The sequence below is a fragment of the Zonotrichia leucophrys genome, chromosome 4, assembly GCF_028769735.1.
Source record: "Zonotrichia leucophrys gambelii isolate GWCS_2022_RI chromosome 4, RI_Zleu_2.0, whole genome shotgun sequence".
Classification (NCBI taxonomy): domain Eukaryota; kingdom Metazoa; phylum Chordata; class Aves; order Passeriformes; family Passerellidae; genus Zonotrichia; species Zonotrichia leucophrys.
The window spans coordinates 33,360,973-33,388,808 of record NC_088173.1 but is presented as its reverse complement, the minus strand read 5'-3'; the positions used below and the strand labels follow the sequence as shown (position 1 = coordinate 33,388,808).

General features: G+C 37.8%; 1 protein-coding gene across 8 annotated transcripts in view; it reads left to right on the top strand.

Annotated features, from left to right (window-relative positions):
* Nucleotides 1-27,836, top strand: part of GRID2 (glutamate ionotropic receptor delta type subunit 2) — a 677,007-nt gene that overhangs the window by 520,260 nt on the left and 128,911 nt on the right. For all 8 annotated transcript variants that reach the window (XR_010439884.1, XM_064711069.1, XM_064711071.1 and 5 more), the window contains 2 exons: nt 14,640-14,741; nt 26,706-26,903. Coding sequence is in view for 7 of the 8 variants with exons in the window: in XM_064711069.1 (XP_064567139.1) it covers nt 14,640-14,741; nt 26,706-26,903 (300 nt within the window). In the remaining variant the exon portion in view is untranslated. The remainder of the gene's footprint in view (nt 1-14,639; nt 14,742-26,705; nt 26,904-27,836) is intronic.

Here is a 27,836-nt window from a genome sequence, read left to right as displayed (position 1 = left end):
AAGTTGTGCTAAAACACTTCCTACTGTATTAACACTTAAAAAAAACCTAAAAACGTTTCAAAGGTTGACAATGACCCAGAAATTAGAAAATTACCAATTTATTTAAACACCATCTTTTGTCATTAAAATGATATGTTTGTATGATTTATGATAGTTTATTTTATCCTGAACTGATATCTGCTATGGAAAACTTCAGCCTATGTAGTTCAAATTGCCAAATCTAGTAAAGAAAAACAAAATTATACCAAATGATAAGGTCACCTTAATAATGATTCTTTGAGGCTCCATCTATTATGTCTGTCTAAGAATACATCAATTTAAGCTATGACTGTGTATTGCAGCTTCTGCAAATTCTGAGGTGCATTTATATTCAAGGAAATTGGCTTGTTTTTCTTTTAAATATTTAAATCAACCTTCAGGAAACCAGGCAAACCATCATTGATAAAACTTGCAGATAACTACAGGAGAAATTGTCTGCTACAAAAAACAGTCTGGATTAATTGATAAAATGGGACTTCTAGGAAAAGAGGATGGATAATGGCTAATACAGATAGTAATTCCTTTGATGAAGGGGAGGCTTTAAACTTTCCATCACTTTTCTTCACTCTGTTTATAGAAATTTGCTTTCTCCTTTCAAAGGCATCAACTGCCAGTGCAGCACAGGGACAGGCGTCCTGCCTTGATCCCCAGAGAGCATCACCTTCAGATGGAAAGGGCTTCACCATCCCTCAAAGAACTCAGGTTTCACTGACCAATCTGCCTCACTGGATCCTCTTGCTTGTGCTGTTTGAAGATGGGTGTGATGTCTGTCTGCCCTTTTCCAGCCACTAAGACTGTTCACACATCAGAGATTGTACCTCTCTCAGCCATGTCAGCTATATCCTCTGCAGTTCCATGGACTAATTTTCTTATTTAAGCGCATCCTCACTGATTTCCTCATGTCATGTGTAGTACTTTATTCCCCCAGGCTCTGACATGAGGTGCGGGAGCTGGAAAGCCTCAGAACAGACCCTGACAGTCTAGATCCAGTCAAAAGAAAGCACGTTCCTCATCTGTTCCTGTGCTTGTTGTCTCTGGGTCCCCCACCCATTGAGCAGCAAGTCTTTCCATACTTTACATACTGTACTTTCCGTAGCCTTCCACAGATATGCATGGAGAGCCCTTCTTTCAGTGCCTTCATGTCCTCACTGCTCCTAGATGCACAGAACATCGCTTGTGCAAGATTCAGTTTCCTGCCTGCTTCCTGCAGACAGCTGAGAGCTGCCCTCTCCAAAAAACAGATCCCTGAGTTCTGGTCTAGAGGTCAGTAGTCTTGGTGAGAAATCCTATCATGGTGTTGAGGAGACCATCCTCAGGACTGTCAGGCAGACTGTTATATGTAAAAAGTTGCAATTTGTGTATGTCATGGTTTTTCCTTCCCTGCCTTTTTTTCTTTCTGGCCTGTTGTTCTACAACTCCTTTTTGACCTATCTCCATCCTGAGTAATCTATTATAACCAAGGACAGTCAGGCCTACAGGGAAAGGGTTATATCTTTTATAAGACCAAATAATACAGCTGGAAGAAAAACAAGAAAGATTTTTGTCTCAGAGGGCTTTCATTAGATTTCTGAGCTCAAAGCTCGTTCTCTCCCCTGACTATATTTCTTGGTCTAATAAAAGATATTACTTCTCTTTACAAGCCTAGCAGGTTCATAGAATTAGACCAGCAGAGCTGCAATGACACTTCTGTATGAGCAAGGAGACTGAAGCCTATACAGTTCAAAATAATACATGTTATATATGTTAGGTTATCTATGCAATGTAATCATTCTGAGCATAGTGATAATTAGCACAGACATAGGGCTGATTAGAGAATGTTTTTCAAAAGAGATGTGAGCCTAATATAGATTTCTGAGATGGGAATAGCAAGTGCCAGTGTACTCAAGGTAGGGATAGACCTGTTGGAGTGGCTTATACTTTGATTTCAAGAGTGAAATAGCATATAAGAAATAACAGAAAGAAACATTGAGAAAATTCTCTTAGCTATCAAAGTGAGGTAATTATGAATCCCCCTAGCGGGGGGAGAAGAAAATTAGTGAATATTTTCCAGTTAAGTACATTTTTTAATAGTATTCTGTTTTCAAATCTATCTTGAAATCACCAAACCACAAGACAGACAGGTTTGGGCATCAGGGATTTGGACTTAGAGCAGCTTGTTTGTGCAAGGACTTTGTTCTGCTTGTTCAAGGAATTTAAATTTGCTAAACAGTGATGGTTCCTGGGAGCAGGACTGCCATGTGCTGTGTAGTGCTTGCACTAAGTTACTGCAATGCTTTCTTAGAAAGTATGTGGTCTGTATTTTCATGGGTTGTAAAGCTAATAAGGATTGAACTGATAAATGCAGATGTTCATGCCAGAAGCCAGACAGTCCAATCATGAGAAAGAGGTGTCCTGTAAGGACAATGTGCCCAGGCAAACAAACCAGCACAGCTTTCTGATTATTGAATTCTTTGGAGAAACTGCTTGTAATATCCGTAAAGGAGCTATTACATTATATGAATAAATTTGTATATGAAAAATAGATGAATTATTCACTTAGCTTTAGTGCATCTTGCATAGAGGCAATTTATGTTTCCTATAGCAGTACAAATTCTCATTTTAATTAGTGTTTTAATGCAATGAAAAGTGAGCTGAGCATAGCTCCCAGGTGTTGTACTAAAAATGGATACACACTCAGGATCTATTCTAAGAAGAAATATAGTTGCATTTGCAGGTGTAGGGATAGGATTGGATTCTCATATAACCTAGTGAGGCTTATTTTCACTAAAATCTTCTGGCTTACAGCAAGCCAGACTCCAGCCTCGACTGCCTTATGTTCATGTTTGCAGGACCTGATTCTGTATTAGGAGTGCAATGAATTGCAGGTTAAATAAGTAATGTATAACTGCACCAACACAGTTAATGAAAGCAGCTAGAGAAAAGTGTTTAAAACAGAGCAAATGCTGACATGAATGAAATGATGGCATTCATCTCTGCTTTAGATAATGGATAGAAGCTACATCAGGTAATAGGCTCTTTTGGCTCTTTTTTTTCCTTCTTTTGTCTCTTTAGCCTGAAGTAGGGGACTTACAGCATATTACTCAGGTTTGCATAAATGGAGGTTAGTTTTGCAGGGAAATTTTAAAAGACCATATTAAAAAAAATAAGTTTAAAAAATTATTATGAGGAGTTTCAGTTAACATTTGAAGCTACAGTAATAATATCTTCTTTCTGAGTTTATAAAAGCCATTAACATTCTCCATCAAGACCATAATGGAGATGAGCTCTGGGACAAGAGTAGTCCCACCAAGGGTCAGCTCTCAACAGCACTCTTAGTCCTGCAGACATTTGCACCTTCTCCAGCAGCTGTTAACCCTAGGCCTGCTCCTTGAAAGATGATCAGTGCCCCCAGGCAAAAGCTTTGGGTGCATTGGGAGACAATACAGCTGTACACACAGGTGTGGGAAGAAAAAGACTCGAGGATTCTGGTTTTGGGCTCTGTCTAGCATTTGGAAAGATGATATTTTTAAGCCACACTTGTCAGCTGAAAGAAATTTCTTATATGGGAAGAGGCTTGTAAGGTAATTTGAGCTGAACTATTGATTTCGTAATGTGCTCTCAAGACAGATATTTCTTTCTTCTTAAAAGCAGTAGATCTTTTCGAATTAAAAGATGATTTTTAAAATAGGTATCATCGCTTAAAATTAAATCCCAAAAAGATTATAGTGATGAGCACAGTATTACTACTTATCTGATTAAATGATCACTGCCATATATGCCAATATGTTCTTAGAAGGATCTTTACAGTATCAAACTAAGAAAGGAAAATTCTCAGTGGTTTAAAGTTCTTGTTTTCTTTACTCAATTTCAGCAGTGTCTATGGCTCTATTGTAGGAATAAAGTGTTTTAGCAAGTATAATTCTCATCATTTACAAGACAGATTTATCACGTGTTTCTGTAGTTTTAATTGCTAGGATGTATTTCTAATTTATTTTTGTGGCAAATTCCAGTGTCATTAGAGCAGTGATTTTCATTTGTAAGAAAAATTTATTTCAGTGATTCAGCTATTCTAGACAGGGCTTATTAGATGTGTCATTTAATCTTTTAAACTAATGAGTTACTATTTTCCACAAGGATCTTCTATTTAAGTCTTCAGATACTCTACAGCATATCATTTGCCATTTAATATTTAAGAAAGCATTTGAAATTTACTCACACTAATGCCTCTGTTTCTTTAATGCAGAAGTACCCACTCCTGCATGTGCCTTCACTCAAGTAGTTATTTACAGATCCTGATAAAATTTAGATATTCTCCAGTGGAGCACTGGCTAGTAGTAAACCTAATGGACTCCAAATTTGCTCTCAACCATGCATGCTGTGTAGTGTGCACAATGTAGCATAGATATTTTAAACGGGTTCTGTACAGCTGTGGTAGCTCCACAGCACTGCCCCCAGGAGGAGCCAAAATCAGAATTACACTTTTCCTGCTGGCAAGGTGATGATGCCTCCTTAGGTATCATTGGAAGCAGCGTCAGAAGGCCATAGGAGTTCAAGTCTGGTTTAGGGACAGCCTTTCTGCTACCTAATGATGAAGCAAAAGCCCTCTGGCATCTAGAAAGGAATGAGGTTGAATGTATTGACTGTGCTGAAGGTGAGTTTATACTGTTGGCTGTTAGGGAATTGCTTTTCACCATTATCAGTGTAACATTTGGTTATCAGCATTGCAGTTCATGGCCTTTGGACCAAAGATGATTTCAGTAACAGTCTATTGATGATAAAGAGACCTTTGCTTTGCAATTGAGGCTAGATCATCTGCAGGCAAAAATTTTAGAAAGTATTATCTGGACCCCATAGAGGGAGGGACCTCAGGTATGAATCAGAACACACCACTCAAAGATTTCCCAGTGCTCAGTGCTACTGGTACCTGTGCTGATCTTCAGGACTCTAGCTGCTCTCATTGCAGTTCAATTTAGTGGGAAGAAGTTACTTCTTATAGTCCAGATTGTTGGCCACAGCCATCTCCTCAAATTCATTCTTGACCATTCTGTTCTCCCCTGCCCCAAGTGTTAGGGTCAAAAGAGAGCCTTCAGAAGAAGATGATGTTTCTTCTCAGCTGGGCCTGGTACTGGTAACTAAATCTGCTTGGTCACTGCTGTTGTAAATTTTTTTATTTCTTTACTATTGTTTCTGATTCTTTAGAAAGCTCTGTACTGAAGCAGTGGAAAAAAACACCTAAAATCTTATTTTCTTCACTACCAAACTCTCAAAAACATATAGTCCAGTAAATCACTTGTAACATCTGGTCCATAATACACTAAAAAGCTGGTGATTCTGTAGCCTTATACTCTGTGAGCATGGGTTCTACTGGAGTAATATTTTCTAACAAAGCAGTGGAAAAATGCAGCTTTGATTTACTGGCCAGTATCAAGCTGGTAAGTCTGTGGCATATCCAGCTTAGCAGACCTCTTTTTTTATGCCAACACTAAGAATAAATCCTGAATTTTAGAAACAGAGTATTGATCTATGTGTAAGCAAAGACTGTTTCCATTTCTGTGCTCCTCATTTAAGCATCCCAGGAATCTGAAGAATCAATGGAAAACAGTTTGTCATGTAGTGCTACTCTTGCTGCATTGCCATGTTAGTTCCTCTGTAGTGAGAAACTTGAGGAATTTGAGCAAAAGCCTGTTTTGGTTTGTCACTTTTTACCTAAGCTGTTCATTTTTTAGGCACTGTCCAGAATGCCTTCACATATGCACGTTTAAAATGGAAATAAGCTAAATTGCCCTTACATGCAAATTTCTCATGGTCCATCAGCTTTTTTCTTTCTTACTCTCTCTCTCCGTCTCTTTTTTTTTTTTTTAATACTTACTTTTTGGTGTTGATGCTTTGTGAGCAGCTGTTTCCTAGCCCCTGTGCTTGGGAAGCACACTGCACTAGCATGTATGAAAAGGAGATGCTCTTGTCACATCTTACTTTGTACTGCTTTTAAGAAAGAGCTGGCAAACTCTGCTGCGCTGAGCAGCAGAAAGTGTAAGATACTTTGATGTTGTGTAAGTTTGAACAGCTTCTGGACAGGTAGAGATATGCTTAAAGATATAGAAATTGTCTGTGCTGAACACCGGTGTGTGTTCTCACAATACCTACATGCTAATTCCTTTGCTTTTCATGTTGGTGATGAGAGGCTGAATGTGTCTGAGGAGACAGGGACCCACAGTCTTTGAGATAAAAATAGTAATCTTATCACAGCTGCCTCTCTTTGACTTTGTATGTGGTATTTGGAGGAAGTGTTTTCATGTCAGTACATCTGTGCCTCGACTGAGGAGAGGTGGTGTTTTTCTGTGTCCTTTTCTTATTTAGCGTTTCATGGTGAAGCTGAGAATTGTGTAGCAATGGCAAAAATGCTAAGTACAGTATAAAATGAGGGTTGTTCTATTTCCAAGGTTTTCAGGACATGCATTTCCACGGTATGTGCATCCTAGGAACATCCTCCACCCTTCACCCAAGTCCAATGAACTTGTTTTTCATGCATGAGGAAAACAGCAGTACTGTCCAGTGAGCATTCAGGAGCTGAATAAATAACTAAATGTACTTTTGAATAAGTAGTGCTGAGGTATTGGTTCATTTAAAACCCTTTAGCCTGCCAAATCAAAATGGAGATTCCCATATGCTATGCCTGAAAAAAGTATACTTCATAACATTGTATTCATAGGAAAAGATAACCAGATGTAAAGTTCCTTGATGCATTACTGTGAAAGCAGTGTGTGATAATTCTGCTTACACTTCAAAAAAAAGCTAAAGAGGTGCCACTCAGATTAGTCCAGATGTTCTGTAGCCTAATTGGGTCCCACGTATATTTAAACATGAATTCTTTGTCAGCTGCCTTTACAATGAGCACAGATTTCTTTAGTGCAAGCACAGATCTGTGCTATTGCTCTGCAGTTCCTGGGCTGGAACTATGCAGGAGGCTCTCTTTTTCTTCCCATCTTGGAGAGTGATGAATCTAATACACGATTCTCCATGGGGATTTACTTCCAGAGCTGACTCCCAGACTACTAATTCAGTGATTATATTGAAGGGGAGATTTTTATTGCAGAAAAAACCGAAGCCAAGGTGCTTCTCCAGTGTCTGTGCTCACCAAGCTGACTGCAGTGCAGTGTGGAGGTGCCCAAGCAGCTCCGCACTGGCAGCACTGCTGCAGAAGCAGGGCATTCACCATAGCCCACTTTACTCTGGAGGATTCCCTTATGTGGGTTTGCTCGACTGGGTTTATTTAGAATGCTGCTCTGTAAACCCACTTCCCTCCAAAAGGAACAGTGGTGGGTTTCCTCTGCACTATTAACATTTGGATTTCTTACTGGAATGCTGCCCCCAGAATTCTTGAGCCCTGCAACAGCAAACAAGTGTTGTTGATATTCTGGTTTGACAAACCATTTCTGAAAATTTGGTTCTCAACAAAGCACCTTACTGAGCTGAGGGGAAAGCTGGGAGTGTGCTGAAGAATGTTTGAATACTGCCAGGGAAATGATGAGAACCTGAAATGTGCTCTGTGTGTGTTCTTGCTACCTGTGGAGAAGGAGCTTCATGCAACCAAGTGGAAAACAGTGCTTTTCATTGTTTTTCACTGAATAGATTTGATCCCGGGTTTTATGATGGTATCAAAAGCTTATATATTGTGATTTAATACAAGCTGGAGAGGTAACCTTGAAGATTTTTCTCTGTTTTCATAAAGATGCAGTGGTGGACAAAACAGACAACATTTTTATATATATTTTTATAACAATTCAGTATTTTTATAATAATTTTATAAACTTATAAATATATCATATATTTTTTTTAACACTTTGGTATTTTTATTACAATTCAGTTATAAAAGCTGATTTGAAGGTTTTTGGTTTTCTTCTAGGCCTTACATGACTGAGATAAAAGACGTCCTTTTTAACTCTTAATATGCTTAATGAGAAAGGAGACAAGCATTTGCAATTAAAAATCAAAGTGACTAAATTTAAACTGTACACAAACCTGAACTTCCTTGGTATTATCAATTACCCTGGAATAATTCAGACATCAGTGAAAAATCTTCCAGTGTAAAAAGAAAGTGATTATTCATGGCTTTTACTCTGGCAGTATGAAGAAATTAGTTAGCAAAGAGGTGAAGTCAGTATTGGGTCAAAGAACAGGCTTTTCTGAGTATTTGCCATTAATTGAAATATGGAGGCAATGGGAAAAGAGATCAACATCTGACTCATTGTTATCCTTGCCTGAGTCTTTTCTTCAGAGTTCTGTAAGGTTGTCAGAGGATGGGAGCAAAAAAAGAAAACAGCAGGAAAGATGAAAGCAAAGGAAACAGGGCTATAGAGTAATTTATTTTGTAAAGTCCCATCTCCCTCATAACACAAAAAGAGAAGGAGGAGTAGGGGAGAAGTTTTCTGACAGGACTGCCTGAGAGAAAAGGAGATCCAAGGGCAAGGAGAAAGGGGAAAGGACCCAAAAATGAGTCAAAGCTGGATGTGGTGAAAAGTGATGTCCCTTGACCAACCCAAACCCTGAAAAAACAAACAAACAAAAAATAAAAACAAAACAAAAAAGACAGGAAGAAGCCAGAGGAAATGGAAAAGAAGATCAAGGGAAAGAAAAACAGAGAGGACCGAAAATACACTGAAAGTACACAGAGAAATGGATGGCAAGAGGTATTGCAGTGTAGGAAAGAGGAAGATAAGCACAGGTCAGGGAGCTGCTGGGAGCACTGAATTCACAGCAAAAAAGGGACTGAAGAAGGAAAAAAAGGGTATTTTCCAAAGATGAGAGATGACGGAAGGGGAAAATGATAGATTAAGACCACCAAATATCAAATGAAAGGGAAGGAAAAATAGAGAAAGTAAGCCAGAGATAAAGAGATGGTGGGCGAAGAAGTCAGGGATCATTAGAATGACACCGCTATCTTGGAGAGATGATTCATTTTTTTTGGGATGTGGTGATTTACTATACATTTGAAAAATTATACCATTAGATTCTAGAAGCTTGGCCTAAGCACTAAGCATTAGCTTTTTGAGGAGACCATGCAGTGGGAGAATACCTATGAAGTCTGTGTTGTTTCCCGTGTAAATTCAACATTTGTCAGTGGTCTAAAATACCTAGTTATAACTTCTGGCAGCAATCTGGGTCCTTGAGAAAACACTGAGTCAGGAGCTAGTAGGCAAATGAACAGCAGGTTGTAGCTTTCCATTAGCTTCTGTATTTCAGTTCAGTAAGAAAAGGAAATTTAGGTAGTCCCCAAAGTAAAATATTTTATTTAACTCTGTTCACTGTTATTCTGCCTTGTGCATTGGCTTTGAGGAAAGAAATTTCTATTGAGGTCACTTGCACTTGTGTCTATGATCAGTTAACAATACAAATAGCCCACCTCAGCTTCTGCAATTACAATCCTTAGCACACTGGAAATAAAACTAAACTTGAGTATTCACATCGTCATAACAGCTTGAAAATAACAGAACAAGTCTAGGGGCAGCCCATTCCTCCTAGGCCAGAGACAAATTAAAGCAATAAAACACACTGTACAAAATAATTAACTGAATGCACAGAACTATATAGATTTCACCACACAGAATGTGGGAGAAACAAATGCTTCTATACATTATCCAATTGTTGAGCACAGTATTTTCTATCGATTTTAACAACTTACTATTTGCTGACTATTACCTAAGCTTTGGTGAAAGCAGCAGTTAAACAATGAAATCTTTCCTACTAACCAATCCTGTTAGGAAATTGCTGCAAGAACAAAATGGATCCTTACTTGTTTCATCAAGCCCAGGGGTACAAAAGGCCTCAGTTAACCCCTGGCCACCAGATTTTTTTGCAGATTTGGTTGATGAACTGTTGGTTGCTGGCTAAAGAGCTGAATAGAAAGAACTCTTTAACCAGGTAACAAAGCATCTGACTACTTTTTACATAACTGACAGTATCATATTGACAACCAAAAGATATCTTTTATGGTGTTTCTTCTCTGAGATATAGTCTTTAAGCAATAGGATTTAGTGTCTGATTTCCCAGTTGCTGTTGGACACATTAAGCAACAGCTGATAAGAGGAATGAGGAATACTCTGTGCAAAACAATTTCTGGGTTGTCCTGCTTGAATTTTGCCTAAATTGATGTCCTAGAAAATTTTGCAAATGCTGAATCCACACACCAGCAAAAGAAACTCTACCTTTTTCTTCATGATTTTTTGTTGTGTGCCCCATTTCATGTCTTCCCAGAACTCCTGGGAGCTCTAATCTTCCAGCTGAGTGTCATTTTGTGACAGCTTCGTGGGGTCTTTTCCATTTCTGTGAATTTAGTGTGGTTTGAAATGGAAAAGGGGATTATTAATGCACATTTCTTCCACTGAGGTTGGATCTTGTAAGAATTCAGTTCCTGGAGCAGGTTGGACTTGGGTGAAAACTGAGGAGGGAGTTTCTGAAGCACATGTGGGTACTCCAGGCAGGGAGGGTGCTCTTTCTGTGGCTCACCAGCTCTCTATGAACTCCTCTGTCTTGGACATTTCCACTGGAAATATTTTTTCAGGCTGTCCATACTGAAGCCAAGGTATTGTTGAGATTTTTTTCTTTAAAAGATAGAGAAATAAATGAAAGAGGAGTCAGAGATCCCAATTATAGATTTGGGTTGCAGATGTGGTATAGTTTTATGTTTCAGATTTCCATTGCACCTCCTCTGTAGCTGTTTTCTGCTCTTGGCCCTTGTGTTGTGGTAATGCAGCCTGAGTTCCAAGGTGATTGCATTGGATAAACCAGTTTCTGTACGTTTTCTATGTTAATTGAAGCAACAGAGCACTCTACACTTTGATGTAGTGACAAGCACGTAAGTAATTCATCCATATCAGTGTTCTGGTTTTATTCATTTTTTCTGATGGTCTTTAAATGTGACCATACCGGGCCAATGTATTTTTCTTGATTTATTGACACAATCTGCACTTTACTCTGCCAGGAAAAGAAGGGAAAGCTCTCAGATACTCAGCAGAGTTCACTGGTTGCATAGGAAGTAGGAGAGGAAAACTGGCTCAAGCTCTGTCATAAAGGCATTATAGACTTTAGTGTTCCAAGTTCCTTATAAATAATGAAATTGTAAGTACACATGAAATAGGATTGGCCTACTGTAATATTGATATACAAATTAAAGACCCTCCATAATGCATTGTTCATATAGTCAAAAATATCTGATGAAGAAGGGAAGTAAATTTTTGTCTTTGCCAGCAAAACAGAATTGCCATTTCAACAATGATGATAGTGAGGATAACAATCTGGGATGTGGGATGAACAGAAAGAGATTTCAAATTGGGTATCAAAGGAAGTAGAAGACTAACAATTTTTCTATCTTCATCATATTATATCAAACCTGCCAGAGTGAAAGCTGTCATTAGAATAAATAAAGGAAACTGAAACAGAGTTCAAAGCACTATAAATGATAAATTTTGTGTGGTATGAAGATGACAAGCACTGTGCTCCGTAAGAGTTCCCATCACCCATCTGCCCAAATCCACCCAAATTAATGTGAGACTGCTACTGTGAGACTCTGATCTATTCTCTCATTTCAACCATCAGAGGGAGAACAAAAGTAAAAGGAAGTAACTGCAGAAAGCAGCAAATGTTTTGCAGAAGCATTTAAAGGAGACAAAGCTCAAGAGGGCGCTTCATACCACCCCCATCTCAATGTTTCAGCAGTAGTTACATTTGCTCCTTGCTGCAATGACAAGCTCAAATTGTCATCAATAAATGTTGATTTGTTTTCTCCTAATAACAGTAAGCAGCTCCCACTCAAAATCAATTTCAACTTTGTTGGCAAGACACTGCACATTTGTCTTCACCATGACTGAGCTGCATAAAGAAACAATTGAATTGAAAATTAAATGAACAATAATTGAAAATAAAAAGTGCCTCTTTAAAGGAAAATTAGTGCTATGCTGAATTTCCAGAAATGTTATGTTGGTGGGGGGGTTTTGCCTTAAAAAAGGTAGGATTGGGCTAAAAACTTAATTGTATAAATATTTGCACATTAATGTGCATAATTAAAAATGGACTTTAACTGCAAAAAGATAAAAAGGCTCTTCAGCAACTTCCTAGGGTTTTAGTTCTGGCAAAAGCAACAGAGTTTCTGCAGTAATTATACATCCAACACATTTGGATATGCTAATTGGATCTAAGTTCTAATTAGTTTCTTTGTGTGACTAAGAATGACAATCACTGAATTAATTTTATGCAGCTTTGTTCTGAGCTTAGTACTGTTTTCACTATTTTTCATACCAAAATGTAGCCCATGAGATGCTTTGCTGTGTGGGATGTCGGTGGTTTGTCACGTACAAAGTGCAGTGCACGTACATTTGCTGCATTTCACTGTTCCGTTATAGGCCATACACTCCAGCATTTGGGTTATTCCACTCAAAGTGTTGCAGGGCTTTTCCAGGGGAGTGGTGAGGACCTGGAATGTGTCAGTAGTCCATCCATGACTAGAGAGCAGCTGGATACACTGTGGAGGAGCAGAAGAAGCAGAGAGGACTGCTGTGATCTCTTGATGGTCTTTGTGATCAGATGGGAAAACAAAATGGGGAAACCAATTCAGGGGATAATTCATGCTTTTATTTGGAAGCAGCCATAGGAAAGATGAGCAATTTCAAGAGATTAATTGGACACCTCCTGGTTTTGTTTCTCCTTCTATCCTGTTGCTGCTTTCAGTTTCTCTGGGGTTTGGATCTAGTAGATCCTTGATTCAGTCATTACTTGTGATTACAAATATGTTCAGCATTATCCTTGCTCCTTACCAGTCTGGAGGATAACCTTGACTTCAGAAGGGCAAGAATTAGCTGTGAGTACTCCTGAAAGCAGCAGAGAGAAGTGATGACATTGTTTTAAGGCCACCTTTCTCTGGGAAACCTAGAATCATGGGATCATTTAGATTGGAAAAGACCTGTGAGACCATTAAGACAAACCAATAATTGCAGAAAGTTTTTAATTTTTACTATTTGAGACATTCATTTCCTAAGAAGGCATCTTCAAAGAATTGATATAAATATATTGAAATTTAAAAATTTAGGAATTGCTTTAGTCTAATAGATGTAATGAAGAAAACAAATATTTCAGATTACCCACTTCTGAAGTTGTTAAATATGTTTACTTAAATCCTGTTCTTTATCTTCTGTTTCACTTTGAAAGATCTATGAAACACATGTACAAAGCCTTTCGCATGAAGTGCTGAAAATAATGATGTCTGTAAATTCCTGTTCAAGCACAGTCAGCAAAGCTCCCTTTTTACAAACCCTTTCAGATGGTTTGAGGCAACCTGCCATTTCTATGACTCTGTGTGAAATTGCAGTAATATTTTCCATGTTTTACAGTTTATGATTCTCTCAGATTATGGTGTTGAATTCTCCAAGAGAATAGTTTTAGTAAAGGCCACTGGACCCAACATTACCCTACTGATGTTAGTCTCGGTTTATCAGACGAAGCAAGACCTTTTGTTCCTTTAAATAGGAGTCAGAAGATGAGCATCCCTGAAAAGGTTTCATTCACAGTCCATGGAGAAGTGATTCAGAGCAAGAACTGATAGCTGCAGGTGCTTGTCTGTCCCTTTGACTGTGTAATGATTTCACATAGGCAATTGGTTTACCTGCCGTAATTGAGACTCTGCTCCAAAGTCCTCTCAAGTCAGTCATTATCCTCCTGTTGGGTTTTGGATTTAGCACTGGTAATTGTGCAGGACAGCTGAGCGTGGTAATGAATTTCAAAACTTCAGCTGGTTGTCTTGGTGTGTGGTGCTAAGGGATGTATGGTTGATTGATTTGTTTCTCTATGCTTAAAAAAAAAAGCATTTGCCATCATACAAAAACCAAGGCAAGTTACATTTTAGAGAAGCTGAATACAAGTTAGTATACTACACCCACATTGAAAGGCAGATAATCCTAAACACATTCCTGAGCAAATGCTTCATCCACAGAAGCTCAAGAACTACAATAGCACCAATGCAAAGAGAGGCATAGATGAACCTTTTTCTGCATAGTCTATTGCAGTACCCTCTCAATACTGTGATGTGCCAATCCAATGGTCTTTTCCTCAATCATCTTTAAATGTGATTTTTAAACTGGCTTAAAATCACTGCTGTTTCATTACCAATTAGTAGTATAAGCTTTAATTAAAGCTGGTGTAATTCCTTTTGTCAGAGTTCCACTAGGAATGATGGGCTGGAGCAAAGAGCGTGCTAAAATGATGGTAGCTATTATTTCTCCAATTAGTGTATTAATGAAAGTAAAGTAGAAATATTGCTACAGGTACAGTACTTTTTATATATCTTTCACTAATATTGACATCCTCTCTGACTTCTTTTAAAGCAACTCATATAACCCCAAATCCTGGATGCTGTCATCCATTGCACACTGGTATTTAAAATCAAAACCTGATATCCTTAATTGCTTCATTTTCAATTTCAAGATGAATCTGTGCACAAGCCATTCTCTGAGTTTCCATCCCATTGAGTCCAGAAGGTATTCTATTTCATGCTTTCCTGCTTGAAGACACCTAGCAGGAATGACTAGCAAAGTTTTATGGGCAAATGAAAAAATGATTTTTGTTTTCTCTTTTAGCTTGGCTGCTGGAATCCTGTAACTGGTCTAAATGGGTCACTAACAGACAGAAAGCTGGAGAACAACATGAGAGGAGTGGTTCTGCGTGTGGTGACTGTGCTGGTAAGCAGATGCTCATTCTTCTGCACTAGCAGGAATGCATTTTCTTCCTTTTGCCGCATCTTTTTACTAAATGCGCGGTTTTACCAAGAAAGTAGTTGGTGTTAGCGGCTCTGTTTTAAGCTGGTAAAAAAAACCCCAGAAAGATGGATATTTTCCACAAAATAAAATTGTTTATCAGTACAGCACTTTTCAGAGTTAATCAAACACATTAGAACCTGTTTCTTCCACAGGCACATTCTAAATTAGGTAACACAAGCATGTGAGCTGATAAAGGGCAAGCTTCAACTGTTAGCTAAAGCTACCTAGCTGAAGCTCTAAATAATTCAATTCCAATCACCTTGGCAAATTGTGTGCAGTCTAACACAAATTGTCACACTCAGAAAATATTCAAGGTCAGCTTTGGTCAAGTAATGTTAGTTTGGTAAAACATCCACTGTCTCATGCTTGCTTTTTGTCAGCCAGGTTCTTCCCCTGTGTTAAGAAAAATTCTTGGTTTCAAGCTGAACAGACAATGTCTACCAGGATAGGAATTCATGTTATGAGGCCAGCGTATTCCCTGCCATAAACCTAGCTTGAGGAGAAGTTTTTAAGAGTGAGGGAAAAGAAGGAAGAAAATAATATGAGACATATAGCCCTCTTTGGACCAATGCCCAAATACAAAGTTGATCCAGGGCTGCAGAACTGTCAAGGTTAGATTGAGCTCTTTCTCTCTTGCTGCTCTCTACTTGTGTTTGAGCTCTGTGTCTAAAGGCCCAGCACTTTTTTATTAACAGCAAGATGAGGTGTTTTCAGGGTTTGCATTGCTGACAGTGCATGATGAAGGGTCAGGGGTGGCAAGTGAAGTCACCAGAGCATGTTAGTGCCAAAGACAGAGTAGTTTAATACCCCTCCAATTATTTTATGGGTATTTAGACACCTTTACCTGTCAGGATGAACATTCTGTTCCAGCTCTTAGTACATTAGAGAACTTCCTGTGGTAGTATCTACAAGACGAAACAAACCAAACAACCACAAGCAAAAAACCCCCACAAACCTAAAAAAGAGCCCAATGCCAAACAAAACAACAGCAAAAGGCAGGCAAGGAGGGATGAATGCACAGAGGGAAAAAAAAAAAAAAAAAGAAAAAGAAAAAAGAAAGGAGTAATAGAGAGGGAGAAGATTATACTTTAATTGAATGTTCATCACAACAGCATCATGGTGGCAGTGGTTGGTCTCTGTTTTGCCTGATACTCCTATCAGTTGGTTCAGTATAATTATCTGTTGACAAAAATGATCTGTGGATTTTCCCTAGAAAAATAAATTTGAATTAGAATATTAGCATTGTTTTCAGTAGTAGCTCTTCCCTCTCTCCCCACTGTTCCTGCTTTATCCCCAGTTATCTTTGTTACCTTGACAGAGAGCTTCTTCTTTCACATTATTACAGCATGGATATATATCAAATTGCAAAGATACACAAAAATAATTGCCTATGCTGGTAGGATTCTACAGTAATTATAAAAGCAAAGACAGAATTTTAAAGTTCAACACAGCACAGGGCATTTCAGTCTCCTCACTAGGTTCATATCTTCTGGAAAGGACAATACTGGAGATTTGTATTTAACCTGTATCATGAAAATGTTTGATTCTTACCTTGGATGTGAGAGCAGGAGGGATTTCACCAATTAACTTTATTTTAGTGGTGATCTTTATTTTCTCTTCCATCTCTCTCCCAGGTCTTCAATTTAGTCAGTACATTTCAGTTAAAAGTAAAGAATCTATACCGACTGTGAATTATTAGTTATTGTTATTAATTCTGCCATTTTCTAACAGAATGATCTTGATCCAGGGAAAAAAGTGTTAAAATTAAATATTAATATATTTGAATATTAATAGGTTTCTTTTTCATTGAGAGTCGAGAAGTTTACATTAATTTATGAATTGGCTTTGTTAAAAGTTCAAATCTCTCATGGCTTTTTAGATAGCACCCCTTCTCCTCTTCCAATTTCATTTTGTTATGCCTTCAGGTTGAAAAGGACATTTTTTTAAATTGCAGTAGAATTTGAGAGGTTAGCAAATTGCAACACCTGGGTTTATATTGTGTTATACTAATGAAATTAAACCTTCTGGAGTCTGAAAATTATAAATGACTGTGATTTATTTCCTCAGTGTTTCAAAAAGCAAATGCTGAACAATTCCCATCATCCACATCCATCTACTAATTCCTTTCCCTAAGTAAGTGTAATAATTATGAGCTACGTATCTGCAGACCTTAACCCAAATCTCTGTGAGTATGGCAGAATACAGCATAGCCCCAAACTGGAAATCATCTGGTTTCACTTGGCAGAGAATCCTGGCTCTTCTGCAGTACCTGTGAATGCATTCCTTTGCTTAAATAGCAATAAGAAATATTTCTTTCTGGTTTATTCTGAGGAGAACTATGGTCATGTTTGTCTACACATAATTCAGTGTTTTAATCTGAGTTGGACTAGTACCACATTTTCTACACTTTACTAAAAGGCTTATTTTGTCTAACTTAAATATCAGATATCTCTGTCTTGGACTGCTTCCATACATGAAGCTGAAGTCTGAACTTTGTGTTTGACAAGTTGCTCTAAAGTTCAAGTCACTTGCTGGTGAATTTCTGAAATGTATTCTGAGTTTCTGAAATGTAGCTCAATCAAAGGTCAGCATAGCTGTTCCAAACAAATTCAGAGTGTCTTGAATGAACAATTGCCCAAGAAAAAATTTAGCTAACTATCCATTTTGGCTGTCTCAATTTCTTCTCTTTTCCATTATTCAGTTTTATTTTAAAAGATCTAAAATGCAGCAGATATTCTCATAATATCATTGTATTAGCCACAGCAATTACTGAATTATTCATATGAATATTAAGACATTGGAAATGGAATGAGATTTGGTCCATTTGACCATGAATAGGCCAGCAGGTATTTGTAAAATTGTATTTTCTTAAAAAGCCCCTGTTGTTCAAAAAAGGAAAAAAGTTGGAATTTCTCTGTTTTAAAGCATTAAAACCTTGACTGAAAAGTACAGAGCCTTTCCTGAAAATGCATGAGGTATAATATCCTAATGGTGCAAAAGATACTTGTGACTCTACATGAAAATTCAAACCAGCTCCCCAATAGGAATGTATTTTCATATCTGGAGGGTCCTGAGAAGGCAGGCAGGATAAAGGAAAGACAGATAACAGCAAGCCATGCTGAATTATGCTTTGCCATACATCCCTGTACACAGTATCTCAAGAGTTATTACCCAGGTTACCTGCACAGAGCTGCAGGTTCGTCACCCTGGGCTGCAGGCGGTCACTGTGGGATGTGATGTAGTGAAAGGCAAAAGGGTAGATAAGCATAGAAAGAAAAAAAATTAAGAAACCTCATTTGCACCATGGAAAATGTTATCATATGTGGACTAGTTTAATTCTCAGTGGTTGGTATTTAATTCATGAGCATTTGTTGCCCAGATTAGAAAAGAAAGAAATTTGAAAGCAGACAATGTCTTTAGGGACATTGAGCTGGCAGGAGGTCTGCATCTTCAGTCCCTTTTTCTATTGAATTTACCACTCAGAGATGAAACATAAGATATGAAGCTAAGGCCTGATTTTAAAAGCTGAAACTGTCTTTGGGATTTGAATTCCAATACTGGCATAAAGGAAGTTAAAAAAAAGTTCTTTCCAAAGCTGGAGTAACTTTCAGAGTGACTGGGGAAAGGACAGGCATAAGGAAGATGAAATAAGACAGTGTGTAAGCATATGCAGAGGAACAAAAACAGTTAGAAGTGATAAAGCATTATAAATGTCAGGGCAGAAGCATCAGTGTATGACTGTACAATAAAGATCAACCTCAGGGAAGATTATGAGCAGGATACCTCATTAAATGTTGAATAAATATTTTATAATAATGTGCAATAGTCTCATAGATAATGCTTATTATAATTTCTCCCAATATTTTTGGTGATCACTTTTCTCATGCAGTCCTGATTCCATTCCCCCATTTTCATATCTGAATGCTGTGGACTTCTGTAAAATCTCTTCATTCCATCAGGCAGCTCTATCTCTGCCCTAGTATCCACAATCTTTTAAGAAATATTATTACAATTGAGGCATGTATTACACTGTGTATATCTATCTATCTATCTATCTATCTATCTATCTATCTATCTATCTATCGGTATATTGGACTGCAGTAGTACCCAAAATAGCAACAATTCGAATCATTATTACAAAAACAGAAACTAGTATTCTTTGACAGAGGCAGAACCTGTCTTCATATTCCTCTTGCAACCACCACACCCGTACAAGGGCCAAGTTTAAATTGCTACTGACTGAGCACAGGCCTTTTTTAATAGCTGTTTTATGTCCCTTTGAGCTACCTAGCTTGTATTAAAACAGGTCATAAACCTTACACTTATTCACTACTGGGATCATTCATTTGACAAGCTTTAATCTCGCAGCCTGCTGGGAAACCCAGCACCTTTTTTTTTTTCAATTATTGTTATTCTCAACCCATTTTTCTAAGGTAGCAGGTACTATATACTAGATAAGGTGGTTATCAAGCAATTCAAATGTTTTGGGACCTGGCTGGGGCTGCAGCTTGACAGCATGGTAGGTGCAGTGCCAAGCTTGGTAGGACCAGGCTAACTCATTTCTATGTCAAGGGCTGTCTCTCAGGGCTTTTATCCTCTTGCTGACCCTTACCCATCTGCTCTGTGGGCACATTTGCATTCCAGAGCAATTCACACAGTTCACAGAAATTTGATTTTGAAACAGAAAGAGGCTCTTACTCTGGCTGCAATTATCCTTCCTCACTACACAAGGCAGAAAAGGAGGTGAGCTCTGTGGCACAGCTCCTTATGAACAGGAGCCCTGGCAAGGCTGCTGGAGGGAGGGCAGTGTAGCTGCCAGCAGGTTAATGCACCCATACCACACTTGTGCTAATTCATGTGTCTGAACTATCTGCATTAAAGCCACCATTGTACTCTTTAGACACACTCTGAAGCACCCCAATCAATTCCAATCTCAATCCATATTCCTGTCATACGGTTCAGAAGGAGCTGTTACCTGCATTAAGTTATTGTGGGTTAAAATCAATACACAAAGCTTGGCAGCATTCTAATAGTCCATTGCCATAGATTGCTTTGAAAGGAGTTTTAGTCCCATTGCTGAGAAATGGGAGGAAGAGGGGCTAACATTCTTTGTTCATTTCTTGTAAGTAGGACTAAAATAAAAATCATAATAAATCTGGAAGTCACCATTTCACTCAGGAGGGGAAAATACTCTTTGAAGTACTGTAAAAGACAAATTTCATGTCTAATTGATGACAATAAACAGATCAAAAAAGAGACAGACTACACATGGATAAGAATAGGCCAAATGTAAAATCCACCTAATATTGTACTCAGTTTCTGGAATGTGAATTAATTTTTTGCTGTAGAAAAGGTGACACTTCTGTTAGTACAACTGACTTTCTAATCAATTTGTTTGAAAAGCACAGGATCAGAGAATGGTGGGCTTTGGTGCCAATAGAGTTACACAGCCCATTTACTTGGCACAATATTTACTTATCCAAGATCTTGTAGATTTCAATCCCTCATCTATGTTTTAGTTTTATTAAGGGGTGGGGGCTGAGTTATGTTTTGCAGCAATGTTATTAACTGTTGATAGTAGGAGAATTTCTGCGATGAAGGAATTAGATGTTTCAATTAAATGTTGGTCATTGACTCTAACATGAATAATGTATATTGTTGTTCGATTAAAATAACAAGCTGCTGTGCTGTTCCTATCCAAATAAATTCCCCAAAACAGCAATCAATAAAGCAGTTGAGGAAATCAAGTATTTGGGACTGCACATTTCACCAAAATGCAAAATACCTAACGTGTAAAAGGGGGCCATTCATTATTTTTTCAGTCAAGGAAAAAGCAATTTTGCCTAGCAGCAAGACAATAGCATCTTGTGCTTGAAAATATTTGGTTCTAGGTTATCAGACTTAGTGTTTCCTCTTGGTTATAATGGCCATGCTTGGTCATCCAGCAGCCATTGGAAGGAAGTTGAGAAATCTAGTAATAAGTGTGAATTTCAGTTTGGGGAGCAGTTTCTTAACATTTGCAGGGGAATGGGAGTTTTTAAAGTGTCACAGTGAATATTTGCTTCATGAGATTGCCAAGACTCAGCCTGGGCTATTGGAATAATTTAATGTGCCTGTCCACTGTTTCTAGAGTCAGTGTCAAGCACACATGGGCAGTCTTGCCCACAGCTGAGCTTCATTTCTTGCTTTCTTTTTTTCTTTTCTTTCTTTTTCTCTCGCTACTTTCAGTGGAGAAAGAGGGAAATTTTATTGAATGTAGAGTCCTATTGAATGGAGTGTTGCTATGAGAGTATTATATTCCAGTATGTTCAGAAATTTTTGATGAGTAGACACAGAGGTCATTTCCGTATGCTTTATGAATTCTAGCCACCCATATAATTACCTAATTTCAAAACTCTCTCCACAGAATGGTTTAGATTGGAAAAGACCTTTCAGATCATCAAGTCCAACCATTAACCCAGCTCTGCCAAACCCACCATGTCCCAAAATGCCACATCTCTAACATCTGTGAATGTCTCCAGAGATGGTGACTGCACCACTCCCCTGGGCAGCCTGCTCCAAAGCTTCACAACCCTTTCAGTGAAGAGATTTTTTTCCTATATCCAAAGTAATTCACCCCTGGCACAACTTGAGGCCATTTCCTCTCATCCTATGGTTTGTTTCTTGGGAGAAGAGGCCAATTACCACCTTGCCATAACCTCCCTTCATGAGCTTGTAGAGAGCAATTATGTCCCCCTGAGTCACCTTTTCTCCAGGCTAAACCCCTCCAGCTCCCATAGAGCTCAAATTTGTGTTGTAAATCCCTGTAGTGATTAGTTTCTCTAACCTCAAAAGCCATTTTTTTTTGCCCAGTGTTTTGTCTATAGTGCCCTGGCTAGGAAGTTTCTGTCCATGCTAAGGGGTAAAGAGGATTTAGCTGACCAGGAAAATAATCCAAAGCTTTCTGGTTTGCTTTTGCTTTTTCATTTCATCCTAGCTTTTTTTGCATTTTTATATTTAGAACAAGCAAAATAAGTGCAGCAGAGCAGTGTATCATAGCTCCATATAATTTCTATCCTGAAATAGATAGAAGCCACAAAAAAGCCACAGAATCCACACTTTTAATTGAAGAGAAAATCTATCTTATTGACCAGTGATCTCCTAATGAGGTGGTGGGAATGGGTAAAATTATGAAAAGCTGAGCTAAGACCACTACTTCCTTGTAAACAGCCCACTGAACACAACTTTTTCTTCCTCTCATGTATTTAATTAGAGTGCTGGCTTTAAGATCTGAATGAAACTTTTCTGTTCTTTCAATAACATTTTCTGTAATTTGTCCAAAATGAGAGCTTCTTTACAAAAATACTGGATCTTTAATACTCGATTTTCATTGAGGACGTAAAAGATTACTATCAAAGCCTGGAATTTAAAGTCACTATTAAAGTCACTGGCTAAAAATCATCCCAAATAGAGACTCTGGGTTCAGGGTACTGAACTTCTGAAAAGTAATCATTCTCTTGCTCTCCCTCCCTGCCTTCTCTAAGGCTGGAATTTATTGCTTGACTTTATCATCCACATCTGTGGCACAGCTACAAACAGATGTTTCTCTTTGATTGTCTAATTAATTAACACAACCAAGTTAAACTCAGCGTAATTGTTCTTTTCTGCTATTTAGCTTGAGTATTGCTCCTTCTGTTTCCAGGCATGAAGGTCTTCTGTGCCCGACAGCTTTTCTCTCCTATTTTTAACTTTATTAGGGGGTATAGTAAAGAATGTAACAAGATTGCGTCAAACCAGATATTTTATCCAAATTATTGACATGTCTGAGAATTTCATCAGAGTAAACAACAACTGTATTTTGTACTTTTGAGTCTTAGATTCTCGAAGCATTTAGCAAATTGTCCTGGTTCTGGCCAGGATCCAATTAATTTTTGCAGTACCCAGGAGGAAACATGACTAGGACCCACAGGTTATGTTATGCCATCTCACATCACTTTCCAGAGATGCCAGGTATGTTAAATTACATCAGTCTTAATATGTAGTATGTTGTTAACCTCAATCAGTCTTAGTTTGTGACTTTGTCTTTAAAATGTGTGATAATAGGGAAATGAATGGGGCAAACATTTTCTTGAGCTTCTTCCCCAAAGTTATTTGTACTATTACGTCCTCTTTCCAATGCTTTCCCTCTTTTATACCGTGTTGCCTTAATCTTGGGCTCACCTTTACTGTTCCTAAGCTGTACCAGTCTAGCATTTTGCAGTTTCTCTTGCTTGGGGGACATAATCACCTCTGAAGCCAGACTTTGTCTTCCTACAGCCATAAAAAGCAATATGCACAGCTTCACCCAGTATAACCTTCACCTGTTTGCTGCTGACTTTCACTTTGCTGCAGGTGGTTTTGGCTGTGTGGTGCGTAGCTGTCCACCACAGTTAACCCACAGTCTTGTGTAAAATGCACCAAGTTTTAAACCCATCCTCCTTTGGGTCAGGGCAGCTTTGATCCCAAGAAGAAACCAGGCAGTGATAACTGTGGAACTATTTTTGAGAAAGAGCCTTTATCACAGACTTAGTAGTGCTACATTCAGTTGACATCCAAGAAAAGGGGTGTGTTGAAGGTAAAGTGGAATGAAAATAGCCCCTCTCTTAAAGGACTTCCATTGAGATTGGATGAAAAACCATCCCCTAAATATATTGGATTTCCACGCGGCTCAGTGAGGCAGATCATCAACCTTGCAAAAACAAGAAGTTAAGGGTGTGCAACCCATTCATTTTCTTTCATTTTTCTCCTCTGTCATGAATGTTGTGACTAGTTTGCTTCTCCAGACCTCCCTGACTTTACAGGCTGTGAAGTCTGCTCTTGCCCCATAGAGGCTCATAAATCCCCCAGAGAGGTGACTCCAAGAGGAAGAAGAGGAGAAGCAGGAGCAGTGGCCTTCTTTGGATCACTTCACTGTATTCTGGAACAATCTAGGTCTGAAGGGACCCTTGGGTGGCAGCTCTGTGGAGCAGGGTAAATGTTAGAGAAGGTTGCTGGAACGCTGTCCAGGGGAGTTTTGAGCATCTCCAAGGCTGACAATTGTATGGATTCTCTGATAAAGACCTTCTTAAATAGTCTGAATTAATACTTGCTGCTTTGGAGAGAAAGTGTATCAGGATTTTCCTGTATTTACTGGGGTCAAATGGAACCTTCATCATCTGGGTGAGTTTTCCCACCTCCAAAATCATCAGTTAGCTCACCAGATTTTCACACCTACTTTCTGCAAGCTCATCATTGTCCTTGTTGTTTTGCTATGTTTATTTTCTTTCTGCAAGTTCAACTTTCTCAAGGATGGAGACAATCATTTTAACATCCATGCTGTAGGGATGTATGCAGCTTTCCATAGCTCCCATAACACCCTCCCAGTGCAAAAAAGAAAATAACAACTGACATAGTTCAAGCTGCAGCATTTATAAAGGGAAAAATATCAAGACAAATATTTTTGTCCTCTTTCAATGCATTCTCAGAAACAATTGCCCAAAAATACATCATGGCAGTAGATTGGTTTTGTTTTGTTTGGAATGTGGTTAAAGGGTTTGCTTGTCCAGACTTCAACAAAAATTGCAAAATGTTAGTTGTTTTGCATAAAGCTGATTGACTATTTATATTTCATTACATATATATATGTAGGATACTGGACATTAGATTTTTTTGTAAATCTCTCAACAACAAACAGCATTATATTGCTTAATAAAGGACTATTAAGCCCTAATAAGGATATTAGCTGTGACAAACTGCATTTTAAACAGCATATTAAATCACTACAATGAGCAACTGGTTAGAAAATTAATTTATGAGCAACTATTTTCTAAATAATTTAGTGAAAAAAAAATTAATCCTTTCTAATATGAAAATTATCAACTTCTAAAACATCCTTGGTACGCATAAATATGTATAATTTTGTGCATAGTGTGTTTAGATTGATGAACTACCATTTTTATTTGTTGCAGAAACATTTCTTCCCTGTATTTTTCAGTCCATATTATGGAATCTATCATTCAGGTGATCAGCAAACCTGAATTCACATTTGTGCTCTCATTTCAGAGAGGCTTTCATCAACTTAGACTCAATTTCTTCAATGTCCTTGGTATGTGGGCACTTGAAAATTATGTTAAAAATTCATTTCACTTTCTCTCCTCCATTTTTAGTCCGTTTCACTGGTCTTGTATAATATGGAAGAAAGAAATTCTATATGACAACTACAAATAATAACTTGACACAACCTGAGGCAGTTCACCCTTGACTTTTTTTTTTTTAATCAGGGGTGGGATTGTGTGGTTCATTTTTTTTTTTTTCTATTTGATTTGGGTTTGGGGTTGGGTTTTTTCCTGGATTTACTGGAGTCAGAAGAGAACATCCTGCCAGAGCAGTCTGGTTGCATCCTTTATTCTTTGGCAGCATCGTCAGCATGTGGCTGTCCTTGAGAGTATTTGCTCAAGCATTTACAAAAGATGCTTTCTTATTTCAAAAACATCCTGCCTGCAATTCAGTGACACCTGGTCATATAGAAGGACCTTCCAGCAAGCTAAAATATTAGTGAGGTATAGGATTAGTGAGAAAAAAATGGTAAAAATACTGTGGCTTAAAAGTAATTTAGGGGTATAAGTAGTAGAATAATAAAGAAATATTTTAAATGCCAACAACAATTCCACTGTATGTAGAATTAAAGTTTGGGCCACAAATACTGGAACAAATCAATTCTGTTTTCTTCTGTCTTACTTGTCAGTTTTGCAGACCAGAACAAAGTGGTCAGGGAGTAGTTTCATGGGCTTGTCCTGGCCAAGCTATGACAAGTCAGAACTCACTTTTTTGCACCTTAGAATAGATGTTTCTGTTAACCTTATACAAAATTACAGCACTGTGTAATGAATTAAAAGAAAAACATGTAATGTATTTTAAAAACTACCTATGAGTTACAGCACCTTAATGCTTTAGGGGATGGGTTAATATTTTGCTGTACTTAGATCAGACAGATGTTTTCAGAGAAAATAAAGAACACGCCTAATTGAAATCCATCTATGGGAAATATTTATTTTTTGTCTTTATAAATATGATCTGGGTTTTTTTATCCTTTTGGGAAAAAAAGTGCAGGGGAATGTCTAGAAATTAATTGTGCAACAGGAAGACTAACAGAGCAGGGGCAATTTAATAACAAAATAGAGAAAACTATTATAAGTCTTTGGAAAAGTAAGAAAAGCATGTTGTTGGAAATCTGACCTTTCAGTATCAGCTTTTGGTATCTTTTTTGATCCTTTATGACAATTATCTTTTAGATGAGTATTCACCAATCATTCTCATAGACAGCCATAATTCCTACAATTGATTGTCCCTAAACTAATCAAATAGAGCTTCTTTGGATTGAACTGTTGAAGTTTAACTGGCCTATATTCAGGTTACAGTAGAAGGACAAGAGCAACACATGTTTCAATTTACCATGCTTTTCTTTCCTTACAACATGAATTTGTGGCTGCATTAGCTACAGCATTTGCCCAGCTAGTGGAAAATGGCAGTGCTGTAGAATCCTCCTTATTTACGGACAGACATGGAGTGTATGTCTGGACTGCTGACCATAAGTGTGGTCAGCAGGCATTGCTAAAAAGCATTCAGTTGAAATGTTACAGCAGAAAATCTACTTCTGCAATATATAATTGAAAATAAAATTTCTCTATTGAAGGAAATCCAAAACAAAATAGCATATTGTAGAATGTAGGGGGCACTGCTAACAAGGTATTTTAGGAAAGTTTTGTATAAATAATATTTTAATAGTTCCTTCTTTAATTTAAAAAAAGACCCAGCAACCAAACATGACATGTAATCGCTTTATTAACAGATTCCTCCTTTGTTTTTTTGGTTTTGTTTTTTTTTGTTTAGGAAGAGCCCTTTGTCATGGTGTCTGAAAATGTCCTGGGAAAACCAAAGAAGTATCAGGGCTTCTCAATAGACGTATTGGAAGCCTTGGCCACTTACCTCGGCTTTAAATATGAAATTTATGTAGCACCGGATCACAAGTATGGGAGTCCTCAGGATGATGGGTCATGGAATGGCCTGATAGGAGAACTGGTGTTCAAGGTAAGGTCACTAATCATTTACTCAGTCATAATATGTGATGAAGTTAAGAAATATGTGTTATATTCTGTTTGCATCAGCCAGTAACCTTTTTTACAGGTAGTTGATAGCACTTTGTTTCTTGCACTTTGCCAGCACTTGGATGGTGTGGATTGGATAGCACTTAAAAGCTGGAAATTCAACTTGTTAGTAGCTGTTTAAGAAGCAGGGCAATCTCTTTTTTTTTCAACCAAAGTAAAATCTAAACATAGTCAAATAATGGGATGCACAGCATCCTAATTAGTTTGGCAAGTCCTGACACAAATGAGTTGAAGAGGCCGTTCAAAAGAGGAAAAATTGGTGTTGCAGTAATTAGTGATACATTACATAAATAATGTATAGCACTTAGAAAAATGTTGGTGTGATGAATACATGAAGAATATAATCAACAGAAAATGTTTTATTGATATATAACAACAGCACATTATGCAGATGTATGGATCAAGAGTTATATATTATTATCTATTCTGTAATTAATAAACCATTTAGTCTACTTAATTTGACATTAATTGTTCAATATTATAAATAAATTGAACCTAATGCATATGCAATGTTTTTCTTCTTTCTTTTTGCCCACTCCTTGCATCTTATCTGTTTGGAGTTTCTCCCATTGAGAGAGAAAAGACTAGACAGACTTCATTTTGCTGGTGCCTCATTTGCACTGTGAATATACGTATTTTATTTGCTCTTAATTAACATGTGGGGGTAGCTTTTACAGCTGTAGAGTCCTACATTTGTTGTGCTTCCTTGAAGAACTGCAGTAGATATTCGTGTAAATAACTTAGACATTGGCTATAGAAGTGTTTTTCCAAACGTGCAGGTGGAATTTAATTCATAAGCACAGCTAACAGCAAGGAGAGCTGTGGTAAGGTACAGGACTTATGTCTTTCAATAAAG